General features: G+C 35.5%; 1 protein-coding gene across 2 annotated transcripts in view; it reads right to left on the bottom strand.

Moving 5' to 3' along the window:
• The window catches only part of MAK (male germ cell associated kinase), a 30410-nt gene that overhangs the window by 6000 nt on the left and 1318 nt on the right, over positions 1 to 23092 (bottom strand). The window contains exons 2-13 of one of the 2 annotated variants that reach the window (XM_015619847.2): positions 18794 to 19126; positions 17048 to 17102; positions 15992 to 16113; positions 14900 to 14979; positions 13054 to 13186; positions 12782 to 12953; positions 8408 to 8575; positions 6325 to 6639; positions 5078 to 5268; positions 4416 to 4546; positions 2369 to 2500; positions 442 to 516 (exon numbers count right to left, since the gene is read on the bottom strand). In XM_015619847.2, the coding sequence (XP_015475333.1) occupies positions 442 to 516; positions 2369 to 2500; positions 4416 to 4546; positions 5078 to 5268; positions 6325 to 6639; positions 8408 to 8575; positions 12782 to 12953; positions 13054 to 13186; positions 14900 to 14979; positions 15992 to 16113; positions 17048 to 17102; positions 18794 to 18894 (1675 nt within the window). In that variant the 5' untranslated portion in view covers positions 18895 to 19126. The remainder of the gene's footprint in view (positions 1 to 441; positions 517 to 2368; positions 2501 to 4415; positions 4547 to 5077; positions 5269 to 6324; positions 6640 to 8407; positions 8576 to 12781; positions 12954 to 13053; positions 13187 to 14899; positions 14980 to 15991; positions 16114 to 17047; positions 17103 to 18793; positions 19127 to 23092) is intronic. The other variant, XM_015619850.2, reaches the window with a different exon arrangement.

Here is a 23092-nt window from a genome sequence, read left to right as displayed (position 1 = left end):
GCCTGGAATCCTGAGTTTCCTCCCTTTTACTCTAAGGTAACTCCACCAAAACCTGAGCAAGCACAGCACTGTAAGATCAGTGCAAAGGGTAGAAAACCCAAATTCAGGGAAAGGTGCGAGTCCTGAGTACTGTCACAAACAAGCCATCCCTGAGGGGACATGCACATGCTGCCTTAGGATCACTTCCTCACTATTATCCAGTGACCTGCTGTGGGTTATGATTAGGGTAATAAAATATTCTCTGCCTTTTAAAGCAGAATAAGTTCCAACAATCCAGAAGAAGCCATAATGAAGAAAGCAAGGTTTGACAAAAGAGATTGCAAATGAAAATGGAGTATACAATCATCAGGAACCTGCATTATAAGTGTAATTTTTTACAAGAAATTGTAAAACATAAATAGGAAATATACAAAGAACCAGGCTATAATTGCTATAAATTACCTTTTGGATCTTCTAATTTTTCATTCAACCTTTCTTTGCATGATAGCCTTTCAATAGGTATAATTAAGTTCTCATCTGTAGACAAGGAAAATTAAAGGAAGAAAAAGATGGAAGGACAGAACTTTAGAAGAAGGTATGAAGAACCAATTCAGGTGATGTAAGAGAAATGAGGAGGGAAAAAAGCAAGCAAGAGTGAATTAGAAACTATAATGTCTTATCCTTGTTTTCTTAAGCAGATGTTACTCCAAGAGGTTACTTTACAAGGTTCATTCTAACTCTGGACTAACAATATGATTTACTAACAATGCAAATACGTTCCATTTACAATTTTAAGGACTTGGTCATATCTTCAAAGTTGACTGATCATAAACTTACAATCCTTCATAAATTAAACATTTTTAAATATTTAACTATATATATTTTAACTATTTTGCTCTTATCTTATTTTGCCTTGGAGCAATGTTGTGGCTGATGAAAAAAAAGCCCACTTAAATAAACGATACATAGTTATTTAAACACAGCAGTATGGACTTTCAGATTGTCAATATGAAAAAAGATATAGTTTACACGTATTGTATTTCTGTGATCCATCTATCCTGGTTCCATGTGCTTCACGTGTGTCTTAAATGTTGCTTTCTCCCCTGTTGTTGTGATATGAAACATCACACACAATTTAAGATACTGATGGAAATAATAACAAATGTTTTCAAAGAAAAAATAATCAGATTTAGTGCGTTTTTTCTTTAAATTCTTGGTAGTAAGACAAGTGCAGGATTTCTACCATTAGCATTTATCCTAATTTTATCTTCAGTGCAGTTCAGTAGGTAGATGTCCAGCCTATTGATGAAAACTTTTGGAAGCAGCTATCTGCTTTTCTGTGCCCAATTCCTTGCAAGATTTTTTATAAATAATTTACTTCTGAGGCACACAGATACTCTATTTCAGAATACAAAAGAGATATACAAGATGATTGCTTTAAAAAACCTCTTATATTCCACAAAAAAAATCCAGTAGGTACTGTTGTCTTTTCACATTCTAAAATATTGCATGTTAGTTCAGATGAACTTCAGGTTGCTTGACTTTCAGAGGGGAAAATCAGATTTGTTGACATTGCAGAATGGCTAGTAAAGTTCTATGAAAAAGGAATGCAGCATCTGCACGTAAACAAACCTTCTGAAATTCTTGCTGTACAAGCATGTAAAGCTGGGTTGTTTATTGGCACTAAAGTATTTGGAGAGTGACTTGTGCTAGCTGGACAATGGCTGCAGAATTGTTAACAAGGTAACCTCCCATAACAGGGACAGTGTGCCTGAGGTATAGGACCTGGTGGTGAGAAGGCAGATTTCAGTCTGGAGTCTGATGTTTCCTCAGGGAAATCTTAGATAAAGTGTTTAACTAGTGTTGGACTTCACACTACAGAATGCTGATAATAGTGTTCTTCACAAAACATAGTCTCACACGAAGTTCCTTCCTGGAAATAAGGGAACTTTTCTTGCAGCAAAGGACATAGGCCAAGGCCAGTAAACTGATAAAAGATATGTCTAAAATATTAGGCAGCACTTTCACCACCCACCCTTTTGTTTTCATGGGTCAGACTGCTGTTTGATAGTGTTCCATAGCATAGGGAGCAGGCAGTAATGAGGCCAAACTACTTGTTTAAATACAGTAAAATAATGGTCTCAGTGGATTATATACAAAATTTATTTTGACAGAATTTTATAAATAGGAGCTGGTTCTGAAATCTTCTGAAAGTAAAATCCACTATATCACATATGAAAAAGTTGTTTTTTTAGGAGTCTTTCACTAAAACAGGAAAAAAAAGAGCCTAGATTCTAAGCTAAACTACTTAAGTTAAATCAGATAGTCTTAACTAAATTAATTAAAGTATGAGGAGATATAATGTGACTATTTTCAATTACACTTTTACCTGCAGTATTTCTGCTGTAAGTCAATCCTCCCCCAACATTTGTCAGTGATTTAGCAAACAACTGGTTGTTCCAGGTTCCGTGTGATCCTTCTTTATTGGCTGCTGATAAAGAGACGCTCTTAGGGTTTACACCTTAGGGAACAAATGAGGGAAAATGCTATAAATACCAAATTTCAAACTTAATTCAACCAATAAATGACATTTCTAGAACAGAAAACTAACACTGAATCATTTGTCTCATAATGCAAAACACCATTAATGTAAATTAATGAAGTCCACTGATTAGATTTTTAAGCCGAACCATGAAAACCAGTGACACTACTTTAAGAATAATTCTCTTCATGCTTTCAAGAAAACTTTTAAAAGACTTTTTAGTATAGGTACTTGGTTTCTATAAAACCATAATCTCATAATTGGTATTTCTGTCTGTCAAAAAAGGAACACACAAATCAAAAATACCTATCAAAAACTGGGGTTCCCAAGGCTGAAAATATACTATTCCTTCAAGTGTTAAATTAAAAAGTAGGACAAAGGTTCTTGTTAATTCAGCATGTTACAAGCATTATGAGAGTTAATGGAATTATAACACATGAAAGTAGCTCCCAGATCTAGTGGTTGCAGGACTAAAATAGTATGGGTAAATAACAACTAAGTTCCTTGGACCTAATATTCCCTTAAATGTTGACATTAATTATATTTTACATCTATGCCTTTTTTATTGAAAAACATGGAGATATTGCAATTGTGCTTAATAAAAGAAAAGAAATACAGATAACTCTTCCATTTGTGTTACCTGTAGATAGGGAATTTCCTTGCTCTTTATATTTTTCTTTTCTTTTGGACTAAAACTATTGAGTCTCTGAGTATCCTATTTAACATTCAAGAACTGATTTCATATTCAGAAGTCATCACTGCCCTAATGAGTTCCTGACAAATTAATCATATGTTGTAACAAAACACTGCCTGACATTGGGGAATTCCTCTGTGAGCCACCTAAATTCTCAATGTGGATTACAGAAGTCACGATATGATTACTGTAATTGTACAAATGACCATGGTAACAAAAGATACTAGGTGAGACACCAAGAAAATAATTTTATTATTTTATTTCAGAATACTAACTAAAAGAAGCATTCTCTTTGCTTTCTCCTTTCCATTCTCATTCTCAGTAATTAAATAGTATCATGTTATTTTCCTGACAAAATCACTCAGATTTAGACTAAGATATCTATTTCTAAAGAAATATCACTGCCTTGGGAAAGGAAGCGAGTGTGAATTCCTACCAGTGCCAGTAGATGGATATTTCTAAACACTTTGTACAAGGAAGGGGACTGTGTTTATCAGAACTTAAGTTCAGAAAACCCCAAACATCCTGACACTGCAGAATTGGTAAATATGCACTATATAAAACCACAGTATCATAGAATGGTTTGGGTTGGAAGAGATCTTAAAGATCATCTGGCTCCAATCACCCTGCCATGGGCAGGGACACCTTCCACTAGATCAGGTTGCTCAACCATCCATCCAACCTGGCCTTGAGCACTGCCAGGGATGGGGCCTCCACAGATCCTCTGGAGAACCTCACCACCCTCAGAGTAAAGAATTTCTTCTGTATGTCTTCTCTAAATTTCCCCTCTTTCCATTTGAATCCATTGCTCCTAGTCCTATCACTACAGTCCTGACGGAAAGAATATATGTAGTCTTTTTAGTCCTCACATATACCTGCTTATAGATTAATCAGGATATATTCCAAGCAATCCAAGAGACATTGAATTTATATTACTGAGGATTTTTTACATTACTGGTCATAAGAGGGCCTGTGAACTTTTATGGTGTACAAGCAGTATTGAGGTCCTGCCATGTTTATATAGCCAGGGACTGCTGCATCAATTGTGATATGTTCTGGGAAAGGTATTTAGTCCAAAAATTGACAATTTAACTGGTTATGAAAAATAAAACTATCCAGTGAGAAATGTAAAGCTTCAATGTACTTTATGTAGATTGTGCACAGCTTGTGTTTTCCACATGTATTGACTTTTAACCTTACCAGGCAGATATCTTGATTGGTTTATATAATAATCTTTTGCTGATGTATTTGATCTTTCAGAATCATTCCTCATCAGAATCTTGTTTTCCCCTCCCGGCTGGATACACCACGAAGCTTTTGGTTCTGGCACACTGAAAAATCAAATTTTTCACACCATGTGACTAACAACTCCAGTTCAGAATACCACAAGCTGACCTTTGCCTGAAGAATACAGTGCCCTTCACTTATCCTACTTTTCTCAGTAGAGACTGTTTCCACAAAGTAACAGTCAAACCTAACACCTCATGAGACCCTGACCTGGGATTTGAAGAAAGAAATGTATCCAACACTATGGAATAAAAGCCAATATGGCCAAATGGCAGAACATAGTACCATTTAACTGACAAAGGAAGTGATATTAGTATGTCAGATTTTAGTAAAATGGTTTCTTAAATACACAACAAACATCTGAAGCATATAGTGATTGAAAACAAATTTGATTCTGTTTGGATACTACTGGCACTGTAACAACATAACACCCTAAGCTGATCTGCTCATGCAATTCTTGGCATTCCTGCAGAATTTTGGTGACTTGAATTTTAACAGACTTGTCTTAATCTATAAATCTACTTCTGGACACTGTTTACTAAAAGAAATTGTGATTTTATAATTGTAGCACCTACCTAAAAGGAATTTCCTTGTTTTTCTTTTCTTTTAACAGTGCAATGCTAGGCTTCTTTGAACATGATGTTCCAAATTCAGGGTCATCCAAGTCATCCCAGCTATCCACAGCCTTTACCAAAGTCTGACCCCACCGTCTTCTGCAGTTTTTAGGACCTGGTACACCATTCAGAGGGCCACTAGTGGCTTGTTTCTATTTTAAATTTAAAAAAAAAAAATTAAAAAACAATAAAAATTATTAACATATTATTATTATTATTAATATTAATAATAATAGTATAAAGCACTTTAATTCAATTCTAAAATTGTGGTTTTTTTCTATCTAGTATAACCCTGACTACCACTTACAGACTTGGAAGGAATTTTTCCCAGTGTGTTGTATCTGTTTTGGTCATAATCTCATTATGACTTTAAGCACAAAACATAACAATAATGCCAGCAGGCATTTGGAGTATAGTTCTTTTGGACTGTCATCCTTCCACTGCTCAAGTGTACCTGTAGTAGTGAGGTTAACATTCTGTTTGCAAACCCAGTTCACTGCCCAGCCACTATTTCTGGCATCTTGCTGAACACTCATGTTCTGAACAGTGGTAGATGCACAGTGGTGCAGAACACTGCTGTGCCTCCAAAAGTAAATACAGCAAATAAAAGAAACTGGTCAGGCCTTTTCTTTAACACTCTGTTCCAATGAAATTACTAAGTTTTAAAATTGTCCTTCTGACTATCATTTGCTTTCCAGTATTCTCTGAATTCCTATTATTTTTAAGATACTTTGTATTGCAGTTTAATGAGTACAAGTTGAAAGCAAAATGGAAGTTACAAACCAGAGTCTACTATTCATCTTCCTAAAAATCAGATTTGCTAAATTCTTATAATTTTAGGAACTGGATGAACCTCTTTGGGTATTTTCTTGCATGAGGCAAGTGAAGGTCTCCCTTTCCACTTCTCTATTGTGTACTGACAGTATTGTTGTGAATTGTTTCTCAAAGGTCAATAAAGTGACAGATGTTTCAATTCCATTACTGCATAAGCACATCACTGAGGGCTATTACAATGAACATTGTTGTTACAAGCAATCGATTCTTCTGACTTGCTTTAACATTTTAATAACAGTTACATCCTCAATTAGTCCCCAGTTATCTATTGGTATCTCCTCTAATAAAACATGGCAATTTTCAAGGGATCACTTGGCTGAACATACTAAGAACTTTCAATAAAACCATCTCTGTAGTTATTGAAGACAACTTACAGGTGATGAGGTTTTATTAATAATTGGAAAAAGTGGTTGTGCCTGTGGCTGCTGCTGCTTTGGTACTTGCTGGTTAGCTGTATTCTGAGGCAACTGAATTTGCTGGAGAGGCTGGTGGTTAATCTTTGGCAAGGGCTGTGGCTGTGTTTTGTCAGGTAAATCAGGTGAAGATGGAGGTTCTGGCTTAGCTTCCAGTTTAGGTAAAGATGGCTTTGGCTCTGTTGGCTGAACTGGTTTAACAGGAGGCTGCTTCTCCAGATACTGTGGAGGAGGTCCTAAAATTTGGCCAACTTGAAAGTAAGGGTACTTCAAAGCCTGCAGAAGAAGATGTAACACACTAATTTTACTTCAAAAAGCTGACTTTGATAATCTCATCAAGGATCTAAGCAGGTTTCTGAAACATTTAAGCAAGCTTTACAGAACAGATGCAAGATGGATGCATAATGAGATCATATGTAAAGTGTGTACTGAGAACCTGCAGTTCTGTATTTCAAACTCTTCCCATCACATAACCTAGTAAGACTGATCCACTTGTACATATGGCAGCAATCATATCCTTTTGTTCCCTTCTTTATTGCTAGGTGGAGTCTGTGTTTTGAGGTGCATTATGCATTTAACACCATTCTGTATCTATGCAGTAACAAAGTTCTGTTTTAAAAGAGGTAGTCCCCATTACCTTTACCACATGCTTATTACATGTCTCCACTGCTGACTGTTTTGGCCACTCAGTGGATAGCCTGAGGTTTTTAATTAAAAACAAAATAAAACAAACAACAACAAAAACTCCAGAAGTGAGATGATTGCCATGTATGGGTTCTACAATTAGAGGATTTTAATGAGCAAGGTTTCTCCACCATTTTTCTTATCACTAGCTTTTATTTTTCTTTCAGATACATTCACTGTACTTGCTGTGCCTTCATGGTGTTTATTAAAATACATAGATAGATAAAATCTGTCTTAAGGCAGATGTTCATTTGATCCTTTCCTCTGACCTTTCCATGTCCTCTGCCAGATGCAGAGCATACACACATCTTAGCAACACACCTCCTCCTATATCAAAACAACCCACTCTGTTAATCTTTCTGGGTAGGATTCTACTCTTTGTTAGTTCTCAAATACATGTTTTGCTTCAGCTGCACTCAAGAATCACTGCCTTTGCACATACTGCCATGTATATGCATTAAACTCTTCCTTTTGACTGTGGATTACACAACTGCTGCAGCTGCTTCCTTGGTAACTCACCTGGGTAAAAGCTGATTATTTGCTTTTATAAAGCACCATACAGTATTTTGTGTAGAGGTACGTAGTACTGGACTGCAGATAGATCTCAATCACTGTACAATAGACATACTTTATAATGTGGAGAGGAATGGCTACTCTATTTGGTACCATCTGCTTAACTGCTTCTGAACCACTTACACTACATCCACCTAGGGTAACTTGCAGTGCATCCTTTCTTTCCCAGTTGTATTCCTCTTATACATTCTAAATAGGATTACATTAGGTATGGATAATAGAAAAAAAAAAAATCCACAGAATGTAACCATCTTTGGTCCTTGAAATATGTTTTTTGAAAACAACTGGTGAAAAATTGTGATCTTTGTGACCTACTGGCATGTTTTTCCAAAGTTCTTTCTTTATCACTTAATACAATTTATAGTTCAAGTAAAAATAATCCTTAGCTCTTCCATACTGCATTCCATCTGCAGCTTCACAGAAAGCAAAGTTTTCAGTACCTCCCTTTATGCAGATGGGGAGGAAAACAAAAGTGGCAGAAGGTGACTTGTAGACACAATTGAAACACTTGCACCTCAGCTATTTCTCTGTCCTGTACAGAGATAATTTTAAGATATGCCAATACAGAAGACAACATTGCAGAAATAACTGAAGAATTTCTGATGTCTCCTGAGCCAGGTATAGAACTTTCTCTTCTCACCCATTAGTCTCATTCCCACCAAAGTGTTCAAAATGAAGAGATATTTGTGGCCATCACTATTATGACAATCAACTGGTCTTTGTATCTGCAATTATTTAACCATGCAAGAAAATTCAGTCTTATACTTAATCATTCATGTGCTCATACCTGACTTGCTGTAGGTCTCTTCTTTGGATTCCAGTTCAGCATATCACTCATAAGCTGTATTGCTTCATTGCTTGCATTTGGGATGAGAGTTTTTAGGCTTATAGGAACACATTGTGGGAAACGGAAATTCATGGCAGAAGCAAGGTGGTATCCCTCTGTCCAGTCACTCTGTTTCAAAGGAAAGAAAAATCAGCACCAAAAAAGAACAAAGATGCATTTAGATAAAATTTAAGGCAGCTTGAGTCATGCTTGGTCTGCATGGCTCCCTCCTATGCAGTTGAAAAGAAGCAATCCTGTTTTCCATGACAATTATTACACTAGTAAATGCAGCATCGGTCTCCAATGGCAGCCCTCCTGAGGTCTCCTGTAGCTAAAGGTGGAACCATCACCATGAATAACACACTTGGACACATTCTACCCAAAGGAGAGTGCAGCAGTACCAGGAATGGTACTGGACATCTGCCACAGAAATGAGCCCAGCAGCTGACTTCAACATGTCCTCCTTATGGAAAAAATAGCAGAGGTGAGGCCCTTCCATTCACCATGTCGCAGTTGTATAACCATGATGCAAGCCTATACAATATAGCACTGATCCCTCCATTATGACAGTCAATGATTAAGTTACAACTACACAGTATTGCAACATCAAAACACCATGACCACCAGATAAGAACTTTTTTTTTAAAGTGTTTAACTTTCCAAAAGTAAACCTTGAGGTCCTTTGTTGCTTGAAAACTGCATTCTTGGAAGACAGAACTATAGGATTATCAAATACCTCAAGAGATAATTTACTCCACGCCCTTGTCCCTTCCTCACAGGTGTTAAGTCTCAAAAACCTTCCAATTTCTGGCAATTCACAGCCAGTCTATACAGATTACTCCAGAGAGTAGTCTCCTCAAGATTAAGAAAATGGAGGTTTCTTGTACAAAAATAAATGACCATTGTTAAGTGTCCTATCATTTATAGATATCAAGAAGGACAATCTGATTCTTCCCTCTAGAGTGGCCTTTTTATACAGTGGAAGCTGTATTTCTTTTCCTTTCTTCCAGTCTTTGTACAGGCTAAAGAAACTCAAACAATTCCTAGGGTCTAGGCTTTTTAAGTTTTATTTCCTCTCTAGACTGATTTTTCTCTCTTGAAAAGGAAAACTCTAAACTGGATACAATATAGCAAGTGAAACAAAGATTAGTTCACATGTTAATGAGCAATACTCCTTTCACTACACATTGGTATGGTATTTGTCTTTAGACATACAATACACTAAATAGTTCCTACAGCCTCTCCTACAGATTTTTAGCTGGATGGTTACCCACAGCTATTTATGTAGCTCATCATTCCTGCCTAAGTACAGCATTCTGTGCACTATTGAAAAAATGTCTGTAAAGCTACATCTCTAATTCTATGCATTAAAAAAAACAAACCACTTCTAAATTCTAATCTTGTTTTCTAACATAATTCTTATCAGCCTGCCATCTACTAGCTTAAGTAGCAAAATCTACTCCACCAGACGGCCTTCAATACAATTAAAAAAATTTCATCAGATGCAGAACCACTCAAGTTCTAGTAAATTCATCTTTTGAATAAGAGCCAGTGAAGCTTAGTCTCTGTGTAAGTCTTTCCAAACAGGTATGCTCTTTATCATGCAGTTTGTATATAATTATGGTGCTGAGAATGTTATGAGGGACAGCATTAGAAACCTTACTGAAGACAAGCTATGACATCTGTGCTCTTCCTCTATCCACCAAGCTTATTACACTGCTACAGGGCAAACTGGACTGATTTGATACAATTCAGTCTTAAGGTACCATGATAGATATTACTCGTCTTTTTATGTACAACAGTTTACAAAAAAACCTCAAATATAATTGTAAATTATATTTATATTATTAACATCTGGTTAAAAAAGGTTCAAGACTTCAAGGGACTTCCTATTCCACCACAGAGAACTGTCTGTTAATTTAAATCAACGGAGAAAGACTTCCCTCCTTCACTGTACTGCCCTTCTTTATTAAGTTAGGTGGCATTCTGTCTAGAAATAGTGTTAAGGCAACAGTTACAACAAAGTACCAAGGCCTGCATGTTGAGCTGGTGAAGCATAGGGATAAGGTGAAAACAGTACAAGAGCAAAAATGAAAAATACATTTATATAAAAAAATTAAAAATTCAGTTACTTAAAATGCCATTGTCAGCCTTTAATGAAAATTCATTAAACAATCTCTCCTACTGAGATTGTCATCAATTTTTTCACAAAAAACATAAATTACAAGTGCACCACCACTGCTAATACTTGAATGGTGCCATTTAACTTATTTATAAAATAAATAAAGCATCTTCATTTATAACATAAAACAAAATAGTTGCCTGCCACTATTTAAAACACCCAGATTCACAGAAATCATTGGTATGGTGTTATGGACTTAAACACAGGAAGTTAAACTGGAATGAAGATAGCTTCTAGGCATAATTCCTGTAATTCATTATTGCAGGATAATGGAATACATGAAAATGCATGTCTGAAAAATAATATTTGTATTAAAATAACTGCTTACATTTTTCAGAATGTAAGTACTTGTAATAAATGCATTATTTGTTGTGGTAATTCCTATCATAATATTTAAGTACTCCTTTTACACAGCAATGTCCCTGAAGAATGCCTTAGCATTGTCATAAGGAGAGAAAATTCCCAAGTCTGCCCAGCAGATGACAGGGACACAAAGTAATTAATTAGTCTCCTGATCTCACAGGGCTGACTTACAATGTCATTAACTCTTAAGGTCTTTAGTGAAGGCTACAGTTTTCTCTGGAATACTGAGCTGGTAATGTTCCCTGCTTTCCCAAGCAATAAGCTTTCTAGTCAGGGAATAACAGACTAAACAGTCACAATTTGCTTCTGTTAGCTCCTAAGGTTAGAGAAAAAAACACAGCAGTCAGCTCAGTGCTGCTCTGCCACTGCACATAGTGAAAACCTCTCTCTGATCTCCCTGCACTTCAGAGCTTGTTTATGCTGTACATTAAAAATATTCTAGAAGCCAGCATTGTGCTGTCTTTCAGACAGTCTTCATATGTACCAAAATGTTCCTCTTACTATCCTAGATATGTGAGCTGCTTAGAAAGTTCATGTATGCATTTGAAAACTCAAGTCTTAAAATACTGCTCCTATTTCACATTATTCCTGAGGCACAAGTGTGTCACAGCAAGCACTGCTTTACACATCACACCAATTTTCACTAAGTCCTCCTGACTCAATTTTCACTTCCACAATATATCATCTATAATTCTACACCTGACCTTTTCCCCTTTGCTCTGTCATGACTTTGCACCTGTTTCTCAGTTTGTTCTCTTGGATGTTTCCCCACCACTTCAAGCTCTGTGTGTTCCTAGCTAAGCTTAATCTATTTCTGTTCTAAGTTTTCTGTTCCTTACTTCTCTATTGATAACAGTTCCTTTACTGGACAAGAACTGTACTATTTTATATAAGTAGAACACTAATGAAACTGATGTTTCTCTCTCTACCCTTAGGTTTTTCAGATCATTCTCAGATGCGTTTGGTCAGTTATCCCACCACGTTCTATTTGCACCCATAAAATACTGATACACATGTGCCATTTCTTACTTTAGTCTACAAAAATATTTAATAGCATATGGTCTTTTTTTCAGTTCATTCAAATGTTTGAAGGTAACCTTATTCTTTTCTTGCATGTTCTTCCACCCATTTACAAAAACAACTTTTAAACTGAATATAATTGCATCCATTTTTATATGCACTACCCAAATCTTCCTTGTAATTTTGAATAGCATTTAGCTCATTCAGAAAATAAGTGGAAAAAATTGCTTCCCCTCTAAAATACTGCATGTTTTTCCTCCATTACTTCTTATTGCTAATAATATTTATGAGACATCTGTGTTTGAGATGAAATGTTTCCTGTATGCTTTAAAAATAAGAAAAGAATAATTTGTCTTATTTATGGTAACTTTTACAAGCTCTAAATTCTGTGTGCCAGCACAGAAGAATTACACTTTCAAGAAGGGAAAGCAAATTGGCTCTGGTAAATTAAATCTCTGGTAGGAGACTTCTGATTTGCTTTCCATTATGAATAACTTTAAATAACTAAATGAAATAATTTTGTCTGGCTTTCATTAGAGGAGAACAAGGCTTCACATAATGGTATGATATACAACAGATGTTAATATATAACAAAAGACTAGCATTATATGCCTTAATGGAAGCTGAAAAGAAATAGAGTTGAACAAACAGTAAGTCTGCAGGCAACTTATTGAAACAATAATCCAATAGGTATGTTCTGAAAGGTAACACTGAATATTTTGTAATTTTTTTTTTTTAAATACAATTGTGTGAGGCTTTTTAAGCCTTACCTTCTTTGGAGTCCCTAGGACTTGGCAAATTTTGAAGATTTCATCTACTTCACTTGTGCCTGGGAAAAGCGGTCTGAGTGTGTATAACTCAGCCATTATGCTGCCAACTGCCCATATATCAATAGGTGAGCTATAGACAGAAGATCTCAGCAAAACTTCAGGAGCACGGTACCTGTGAGGATTGTGAGGATGGAAGGAAATAATAAATAAGTTAAAATGGTCATAGGAAGGTAAGTAGTTAAGCTGATGTATTAAATTCTTGATATACTTACCACCTGGTAGAAACATAATCTGTGTAAGGTGGCTGAGATCTTAATTCTCTAGCCAACCCAAAATCTGCAATTTTCACAAGTTCTGGTCCACTACAGAGGAGGTTTTCAGGCTTCATATCCCTATGAAAAAATCCTGTAGAAGATCAAACAGAAAAGATTTGCAAATTAACACAGAATCACTTCTTAAGCAGCAACCTCTAATAGAAGTAATCCAATATTTACTTTGGGATGTTTTAGAATAATATAGTAGCTTTCAGTTTTATTTATTTATTTTTACATTCAACATAAAATAATTGGAACCCTCCCCCAACAAATGCACTCATCTTCCCTCCAGTGATTATTACACCAAGTGCTCTTAAATTAACAAATGTAATGTCATCAACTGTCATTAGCACACTAAGGAAAATTAATTGCCTGGCAGCAACACCAAGTGAAAAACCAATTTCAGAATGAAATCTTTTGCAAAATCTACTACTGCTTTGTCAGTTTTGGTAATGGAAAATTGAGCATATGACACACTTGATTCATAAAATTGCTTGAACTATTTCTAGCTAGTTATTCATCATTGTGACAACAATTTAGAGATACAGACATATAAAGGATATTCAAATCCTGCTCAGAAATGCTAATATTAGTAATGCAGGCACATAAAGTTTCTTCTGTGCTTGCTGTTGTCTTGAGGACCTCTAGACCTGGGCAGTGGTTAAGTCACTAAGTAAATTAATTCTGCTGCTTACTTGGAACACACAATTTGTTATGTTATACATTAGTTCAATTGAAATGCACTTGCTAGAATAAAGCACTGAATTTCTGCATGCATCAATTGAAAATGACTGTAAGAAATTGGCTGAAATTGTTGTAGTGAAATGTAAATGTTCAAATTTATCATACCTCATATTCCCTAATACACTTATGGTCAAATCAAGATATTAATATTTTACTTAAAAGAAGTTTTTCTTAAAATCTGATTTTCTCATTTAATTCACAGAGAAATGAGGTAGGAAAGGAGGATGCTAACAATCAGAGAACAGTATATTATCCTGATCAGAAGGACAAGAAAAGGTCAATTTCTGGGTATTTGATAATACTGAACAGAACTAATTATTAATTTAATTCACCAACAGGCCTCTTCAGAATACATTGAAAGCAAATAAAACCTTGCTAGGAACACTGCTTATTTTATTTTATTTTCAGTTAATGTTTTACTGTCTTTGGAAAGTTTTAAGGATCTCAATGGGATGTAAAGAACTACAAAATAAAAAAGTTGAGCATGAAGGTAAAAAGAAGTTTGATACAGTGTGAAATTTTTTATTGTTGTGAGCACACCTCACCTCTTATTTAGACTGTGCCTGTAATTCCTAGAAACATCTCACTTGCAAAAATATTTGAATCCAGGTTGTATTCGATAAGGATACTACTCGAATTTCTGAGTGAACAAGTTATTTTTGTATTTTTTATACCTAGAGCATCATATTAGTTATAGTATCTCAACACAAGAGTACTGATGTATCAATGCTTCTCAACTTTTTGAGGAAGCAGAACTGTTTACTACAGCACAGTATACAAGTTTCTTTAGTTTGCTTATTCATCTGCTAACTAAAGTAGAAAAAACTACTGCACAGTGTATGAACAACATCCAGTGCTTTCCAAGAGAAAGAGGAAAACCCAGTTATAGGAAAACAAAGAGTAACTGCAGGCAAAGTTTAAAACTGCACCACACTTGAAATAGGTAACCATGATTTTATCAGAGATGATTAACAGCCCTTGCTAAGTTATTTTATTCATGTTATTTCTGAGCATTATCTTATTTTCTAAAATTGTGCTACACAAGCTCCAGGAGACCTACCATGTTTGTGGATGAAAGCCAGCCCTTGCAGTATCTGATACATCATGTTTCTGATGACTGATTCAGGGAAAAACTTGTTTCTGTGAAGGAATAAGATAAAAAAACTTAAATAACTGAGAAAAATAATGTATCTTCTCAACACACGTTTCTTTATATTGCCTAACACACCATGAACACATGAAAACAGACCCATCAAGTTAAAATAAGAGAGATGCAACTCTCATTTCAAAACTCCACTGGGCCTTAATCTCAAACAGTTTAAGTGCAGCAGCAGAACTGCTGAGCTGAGAGGTTCACGGTGCTATCTCTCTGTAGAAGCTGTTTGGTCAGCTTGACCAGGTGAACATGCAATGCAGAGTGTTGTGGCAAGGCAGAGATGGCACAGTGCAGCATTGGTAGGTGCATTACTCAGCAGAGCCCTTCAGGGAACCCTGGTAAGAGCAATTCTGCTCAGCTGCAGAGTAACACTGTGCTAATGTCACCAGCAGCTACCTCAGGATGTCAACCCAAGAGCTTGGCACATTAGGAGATACAAGTGAGTGACAAAGTCTGAAGGAAATCCTCACTGAAGACCAAACAATTCATCAAAGGAAAACATTATTGAAAAGGCAGGTCCTGTTCTGAAGTCCACTTTGCAAGCCTTGCTATGTACTGTTTATCCAAGATTGCAACATCAGAGTTAGCCTATATACAGGCCATTCTTGCAAGGATGTATGCATGTACCATCTCCACCTTAAGTCAAACCCATGAGCAAAAGTAGCATGAATATTCACCCAATTTTTCTTACATTAAAATGAAGGCTGTTGAAGAAAAAAAACCACCAAAACACAATTTGGGATTTCTCTCATGGCTCTAAACGAAGGCATGCAAACTCTCCTGTTAACAAGCAATCAAACTTATTTTCAGAGGCATTACAATATGCAGAGCAATGCCAAATTCCACCCTCAGATAAGAAGGTACAGTGACTCCTGTTCACATTAATAAGGCAGCAAGAAGAGCCAAAATCAGAAACCCCAAAGTGTTCTTCATGGTAGTATGAGAATCATTAAATAAAGCATGATAGCACACTACTTTTCTGTGAAAAAGACATACCTATCCTTCATTAGCTGATAGAGATTTTCCTTCATATATTCAAATACAAAGTACAGGTGGTCATTTTCTCGTATGACTTCCTTCAATTTTATTACATTGGCATGGTTTAGTTTCTTCAGAGACTGCAACAGAGCAAAATATGGCTTCAGATAACCCTACAGTTACCCTGATTCCTTACCAGAACTAAATTTTAGCTTCTAAGTTTCTAGCACAGAATTCACACAACATATTCATATGATACCCCATTATCTATCATATAAGCTGTTTTAAAGAACAACCCAGAAGTCTGAATAAATTTCAAATTAAAAGCAACTATATAAATAGTAGTTTAAACCTATTTCTAGGGATTACCTCAGAGCTGGAGTAAAGATTAGCACAAAAACCTAATTCCCTACAACAAAAGACAAATCTGAAGCTATAAGAGCTCTTGCTTGCTGAACTGAATAAGAAAACATATCGGGTTTTTGTTTCTTTCTTTCCTTTCTCTTTGCATAAAACTCTCATGAAGAAGGATTCTCTTACAGATGTTTGTTTTGGACATACTGATTGGAGTGCAATCTCCAATAAGTTAAATCTAAGGCCTTTTAATTGGGAGCTTTGTATATACAAAAAATCAGATGCCCAAAACATGGAATTATTTGGAATTTAAGCCCAGGTTTTCAAGTGTTATTCCATCGCTTGGCTAGCCAAAACTCCCAGTGCTTTCTACAGATGCCCCAAACACAAGATATATGGAATCGTTACAGAGAAAATCTGAAAGTAAAATTAAATTGAAGGATGGTAAACCACAGAAATACACATACAAAAAGAATTTATTTTCTTTTCTCAATGGCAAGAGGCTTGGCCGTGAGACATGGCCACTGCTCGAGAATAATGGGATATTCCACAAATCAGCAGGACCTTTAAGAGTGCCAGCAGCCCATGGTTTTGTGACATCTGTCAGCATTTACATGTTCACAGAGTTTGGCCTTATGCTTGGACATGGTAGTAGCCCTTTTCCTTCCTGCAAGCCTAACCAGACACTTATTTTTAAATGCGGTATGTTCACCACTTTACCTTGACTTCTCTCAAATTCATACATTCATCCCATGAATAAAACTTTCTTTTCATTCTGAAATAAAGTCCGAGAAAAAGTATTTTCAGTGAACAGTACAGAATGCCTTTAAAGTTAGAAAATGTAATTTAGGTTTTCTAACTTCATCTATATTTTGAACTCAATTTAAAATATTCTAGCATACCCATCAGCAACATAATTAAAAACAAAGTCAACTTAGAATTGCTAAAAATTTAGTCATTAATCATCAAACACTGAAACATATTTTTAAAAGAGTACAGCTACAGACCATGTTACTCCAAAGTAAAAGGGACATAAACCCACTTTGTATCATTTGAATTGTGCTTTTAGCAATAAAGTAAGCAACAATGACACTGCACATATAACATGGAAAATCACGTCTTTATGAAGAGGTTGGAAACCTATTCTAGGAAATTCTAGGAAAACAAAAAGAATTAACTTTTTGAAATCTGCAAAATATCTGTTATAATTAAACATCTGACTTGATCAGTTATTTTAAAAATCTGTTCCAAGATATTAATTTCAAAAAGAAAGGTTACATTTTTTTCAAGCAACATCATAGCTTCTAAACTAATTGTTATACCTAACAGTGTAACACATTTATTTCTAATTCCTGCATAAATCCAAATGTGGACACTTGATGTTGCTCAGATCTTGGAATGAAATTGTGAATGTCATTGCTGTGTTTTGGTAAAGTTTTAGCACTTAAAGTGAAGAGATTTAAACCCAAGATTTTAATTTAGAATAAAAGTATCTTCAAGCAAAACTGTGCCCTCTCAACTCCCAAACTTAAAAATCATGCAACAGAATTCCAAATCCTGAAATCACAAGAATGAACCACTTTGCACAAAATATTGTTCCTTTTGCTAAAAATAATTAAAATAATCAATTGGAGATTCTTTCTTTAGCTTAGTTTATTATTAACTTCAGTAACAGTACCAGCAAGATATGGTGGAACCTGAAATACTCAGAAATTCTTAAAGAAAAAGTCAATCAATTATGTTACAATTATCTTACTGCAGTAAATCCATAAATGAGAGAACCAAGTCTGAGCAAGATACAATTTCTGGTATTTCAACTTACACTTTATATCCTGCTTGCAGCTCTCTAGGAATACAAGGGGAACTTCCCTACACCTTGAGCAGAATTTTTCCTGTTTCATAATCATCTTTTAAGGCAAGTATGACAATGCTCGTGATTACACAGAACATAAGTTTATTAGAGCCAAAGAGACAACCTTTATTTACCTGATTAGATTGTTACTGTTATTTATCACTGTAGCAACACGTGAAACTTAGTGTAGTACTTACAAATATTTGGGGAGCTGGGATGGAATTTCAAATCTACCTGTTAAGATTGCTATTCCTGCAATTCATACAAATAACCTCCCTAATTAATTGCATTCACTTTTGTTTCTCCTTTGGAGCTGGCATAGTGACATTTTCAGAAGGAAGAATGTTCAAAATGAACAAAAGCAGCATGCAATTTTACAAGCCAATGTAAATCAGTAAATTAAACTTACATGTCTCTCTATTTATCAGTTACCAGAAATCTGACTCACAATCACCTTGTTAAACACCTTAATTAAAGCAAATAATTTTGTTATGCTAATTTCCTTTTAAACAGGGACTTTTTTCTATTCTACACAAATGGAAGACAACAATAAAGTCAAAAGTGAAAAATCTAAGATTTTGGAAGCACCTTTACTGAACTGAGATGCTACATACCTTTTGATAGCCACAAGTTCTCCCGACTCATTGCTCTTCCCCATCAACACGCTGCCATAGGTGCCATCACCCAGTTGTTTCATAATTGTATAACGATTCATTTTTTTTCTACTCAGCCAAAAGCTTATAAAATGCTAAATGTCTTCTGTTTTATTAAAGGGTTCTGTGTTCTTTGATTGTCTTAAGAGAAATCTCCTTCCAGACTGTTTTATGTTGGTGAATGTTTCTCATAACTGAGCAGGATATCCACTGCTCTCTTCCAAACTATAGCTACTTTGAGATCCAGTTACGAAGAAAGGGAGACAGAAGAACATGGTCATTCTCATACAGATCCTTAAAACAAACAAACAAGAAAAAGACTAAGTAGTTTTACAGTACTTTAGGAAAGGGACACTATTATTTTTATCAAACAATAACACCCTCCAGAGCCATATGTGCTCATTAAATAGACTTAGATGTAGTTAGTACCCTTAAATTTTTCAAACCACAGAAGGTGCTTACTATACAATTAGGGTTAGAGAAAAGAGAGACTGGAGAGTCAAGGCTACTGTCATAATATCTTAGAATCAGCAAAGTGGTTTTAAAGCTGGTGTATTAAGAGGGAAGCCCTTTCTCTGAATCTGCAGACAGCAGCAGCTTCCTAAACTATAACAGAGGCACAGCTGAAGTTTTGGAAAACATAAGGACACAAATTTTGCACAGAGTGCTGTGGCAAACTTAGGGTCTGAACATTGTGTTTTGGATTGGTAATACAAGCAGGCTTTCTATGCTAAATAGTTACTGAGGAAGGGAGGTGGAGGAACAAAATAACCAGTGCATTCTTACCCACATGAACTGTTTGCTATTAATGTACATGGACATCCTGCTCTCAAGTTCACATAATTCTTAGGCACAGTAATGGCTGAAGAGTTAAGTTTATTATTTAGTTTTACAAGGCTTATAGAGAGAAGCATAGAGCTTACATGCACTGGTATGGAAGATTAAATCTGAATTGTCATTTGGAAAAGAATCCATATTGAATAATGTCGAATTGCCAAATTTTAATCCATGCAAATATTAATTTGAATCCCAATCCAAGTTTAAATCTGAACCTCAGCTTCCATTATACACAATACTATCAATCACCAAGGCTTCAGATGAAGGCCAGTACTTATACAAACTCACAAAAGTCACTCACTTATTTATGCAGGACTAGGAAAACCTAACAACCTCTCTTTGTACCATTTACTTGTTTTTACTTTTACTATATATATACTTTTACTTTATATATATATATACTCGTTTTTACATTTACTATATCCCAAATACTAATACACAAACAAACACTGAATGTTAACTGAAAAATAGCATTCTCTATCTTTTGCCTCTGCTGTCTGAAAATACAAAATAAAACTCAAATCAATGGGAACACAGCATCGGTCTACCTTTATAGGAGATGGAGAACTCAGCATGCAACTCTCTAGTCCTCATCCTTATGCCAGAATTAGCTACAGTCTGGTCTGTTCAAACAGATTAAGAAACTCTGATTTAGCTGATAACAAGACTCAGGCTTGAGATTTACAGGCCTGGCAAAATAACAATAAAATTGGCTTTTCAAGGAGTGTGAAATACACATTCTCAAGCAGACTTGCCTGCTGTGTAAAGGAAACAGCTGCCTGGACATTAGACCAATTAATGCTAAGCTGTTCTTAGTTGAAATGCTGCTTCCTGAAAGAAGTCATAACACAGAGTGTTACTCCCTGTTGCTTCTGTTTCCAGGAAAGAATCTCACATGACCTGTCAAGATGCCAGTAGCAAGTGGCCTAGTGGACGTCTCAATTTCTAATCTTTGCACCAGCCAACCTTCACTCTGACAGGGAAAGTTATAAAAAAGGTTTTTTCCACATCCATCTACACTTCCCCTCCCCTAAAACCACAGCTATAGTGAAATAAGATTTCTAGTTCATAGCATATTCTGGAACAAAGCTAAAAAACAGATTTAACAAAAAGTAACATAGACACCTCAAGTTATGACTAGATTTTAGATTAGATTTTCATATATTTAAGCAAATTGTTTTTCTCAGAGCTCAGCTTTATTATATTCCCCAAAATGCCTGCATGCACTCTAGTCTTTAATACCATCAATAATACAATCAACAAGGCTATTTGCTGACTCTGGTAATAAGCAGATGATCAAGTGTGTTTATTCCAAGTTAAGATACATTCTGCATACATATCTTGCAAGTTGTCAATGGTTAGCTCTATGTATAAATTAAAAAAAACAAACCAACACAAAAACCTTGAGGATATTCTTGCACCCATTTTAAAATACAGCAACACATCTAAAGCATCAGCATGTGTATGCATTTTGTGTATAGATTTACAAAGGCAGACCATGTGAAGTGAAATGTAACAAGTTTTGTGTGCTTGTGTTTCTCTGTTTCAACAAATATCATCCTGCATTGTTTAAGGCATTTTTTTTTTAAGGGATTCAGCAATATCTGCCACAGATGGCCCTAGCTTGAACTCCTAGAGTTACATTAAGAAGTTGGAGAATTTGCATAAATTTCATGCTCAGCCTTTTGCTCTGTAATGAAGTGGACCAAAAACAACATGAGGAAAACTTGTATTTGCAATAAACAGAAAAAGATCTAGGCACAAACCTTAAGTTTTGACCTTTAAATCCTCTAATTTTGGTCCCTAAATCCTATCAGCATTCCAAGCAATTCTCATTGGAGTATATATTAATCATATCCTTTTACAATTATTCCTTTTGTCCAATTCTAATATTTTGGCATGTGCAATCAAAACAACCTCACATAAAATTTCCTTCCAGAAATTCTGTGTAATACAGCACATCACAGACCAAATTATTCATTTTGTCTGTTCTGTAATATATTTTATTGCCTTACTCCTTTTCTGCTGTATACTTTAATTTTTAGGCTACAAAACCACCTGATCATGTAAAGTACAGAAAAGTCAACGCAGTCCTTCAATGATCAAGTGGAAATGTCAAATTCACTCCATGGAAATGCACAGAACAAGGTGTGAAAACCATGTACCCCAATAACAATGTCTGTGCACCTTCACACCTACCCCACACTGACATGTACTGGAATTACAGAGCACGATAATTAGAACATAAATGCTCCAGAAATTCACATTTCACTACAAAAGATTTCTGCGTACTTTGTTCTTTACACTACCCATACCCAGCTCAGGTGTGCAATTTTTTCCTCAGTGGTCTAACTGTATTTTCTTTTTCAAATCTGCAGTTCCTTTTTGTCCTTTGTACCAACCTGAGGAAAAGCAAGGGCCCAATCTCACTTTTCTGGTTAAAATACACCTTTGAAGTGGCCTTTTCCATAATAATGCTTATATGATATTATTTCCTCAGTGATGCAAAGCTCTAAAATGTAAAATTGTCATAACAGCTACCAAACAGATGAGAGAAATGCTGGTCTAAACAACAGCTTGCTCGATACTCTTAATGACATACTGCACATAATCTCTTTACGCAGTATTAAGGAAAGATTAAAGCCAGGGACAAATAGAGGACAAAACACAATAGCTTGACAGAATCTATAATTTGTGTAAATTTAGTGAATCTGAACAAGTACTAGAGAATTGAAACAAAACATCGCTTTTACTGTATTACTAGCATTTTAAGCACTAGCAGCAGTTTTATATTATTTTAGAAGTCTGAATTACATTTCAAAATGTAATGAATAGCAGCAAATCACCTACATTTCTTATATACATATACTAGGCTTTACCAAGAGTTCTGCATCTGCATCCTAAACAAACTACTCTCAAATAACTATAAACTAGGATACATGACCCAATAAGACCTCCCATGCAGAGAAGCAAAACACTCACAACCAAATTTTACCAACCTGTTTACAATAACTGATGAAATCACCAGAACTGTTTGCGTGGCACAGTAGTGTTCTCAGTGATCAGAACTGGCAGTATTGCACAGCACAGAATGTATGCTGATAGAGATTTTAAAATTTTTAAAAAACCAAAACCAAATCCAACACCAAATCCAACCACGAAACAACAGATTTTGCTATAAAGAACCTTCGTGGTAGTGACTGTATATTACTAAAGCTGCCAGTAATCATGTCCCATGACAGGTGGATCCAGTTCTTGAGATTAACCTCAAATCCATTACTCTAATCGAAGACCAGCAGTCATTTAAAAGCATGACACTCGGCTGCAAGAAAGAAGTCAATAACATTGACGACAAATACTGATGCTTTGGAATAGACTGCCTTAAATTATTTTTTTAAGGCCCTTTAAAATCTCATATATTGT

The sequence above is a fragment of the Parus major genome, chromosome 2 (genome assembly GCF_001522545.3).
Source record: "Parus major isolate Abel chromosome 2, Parus_major1.1, whole genome shotgun sequence".
Classification (NCBI taxonomy): Eukaryota; Metazoa; Chordata; class Aves; order Passeriformes; family Paridae; genus Parus; species Parus major.
The sequence above is the reverse complement of the archived record's forward strand: the minus strand, read 5'-3'. Positions and strand labels throughout refer to the sequence as shown.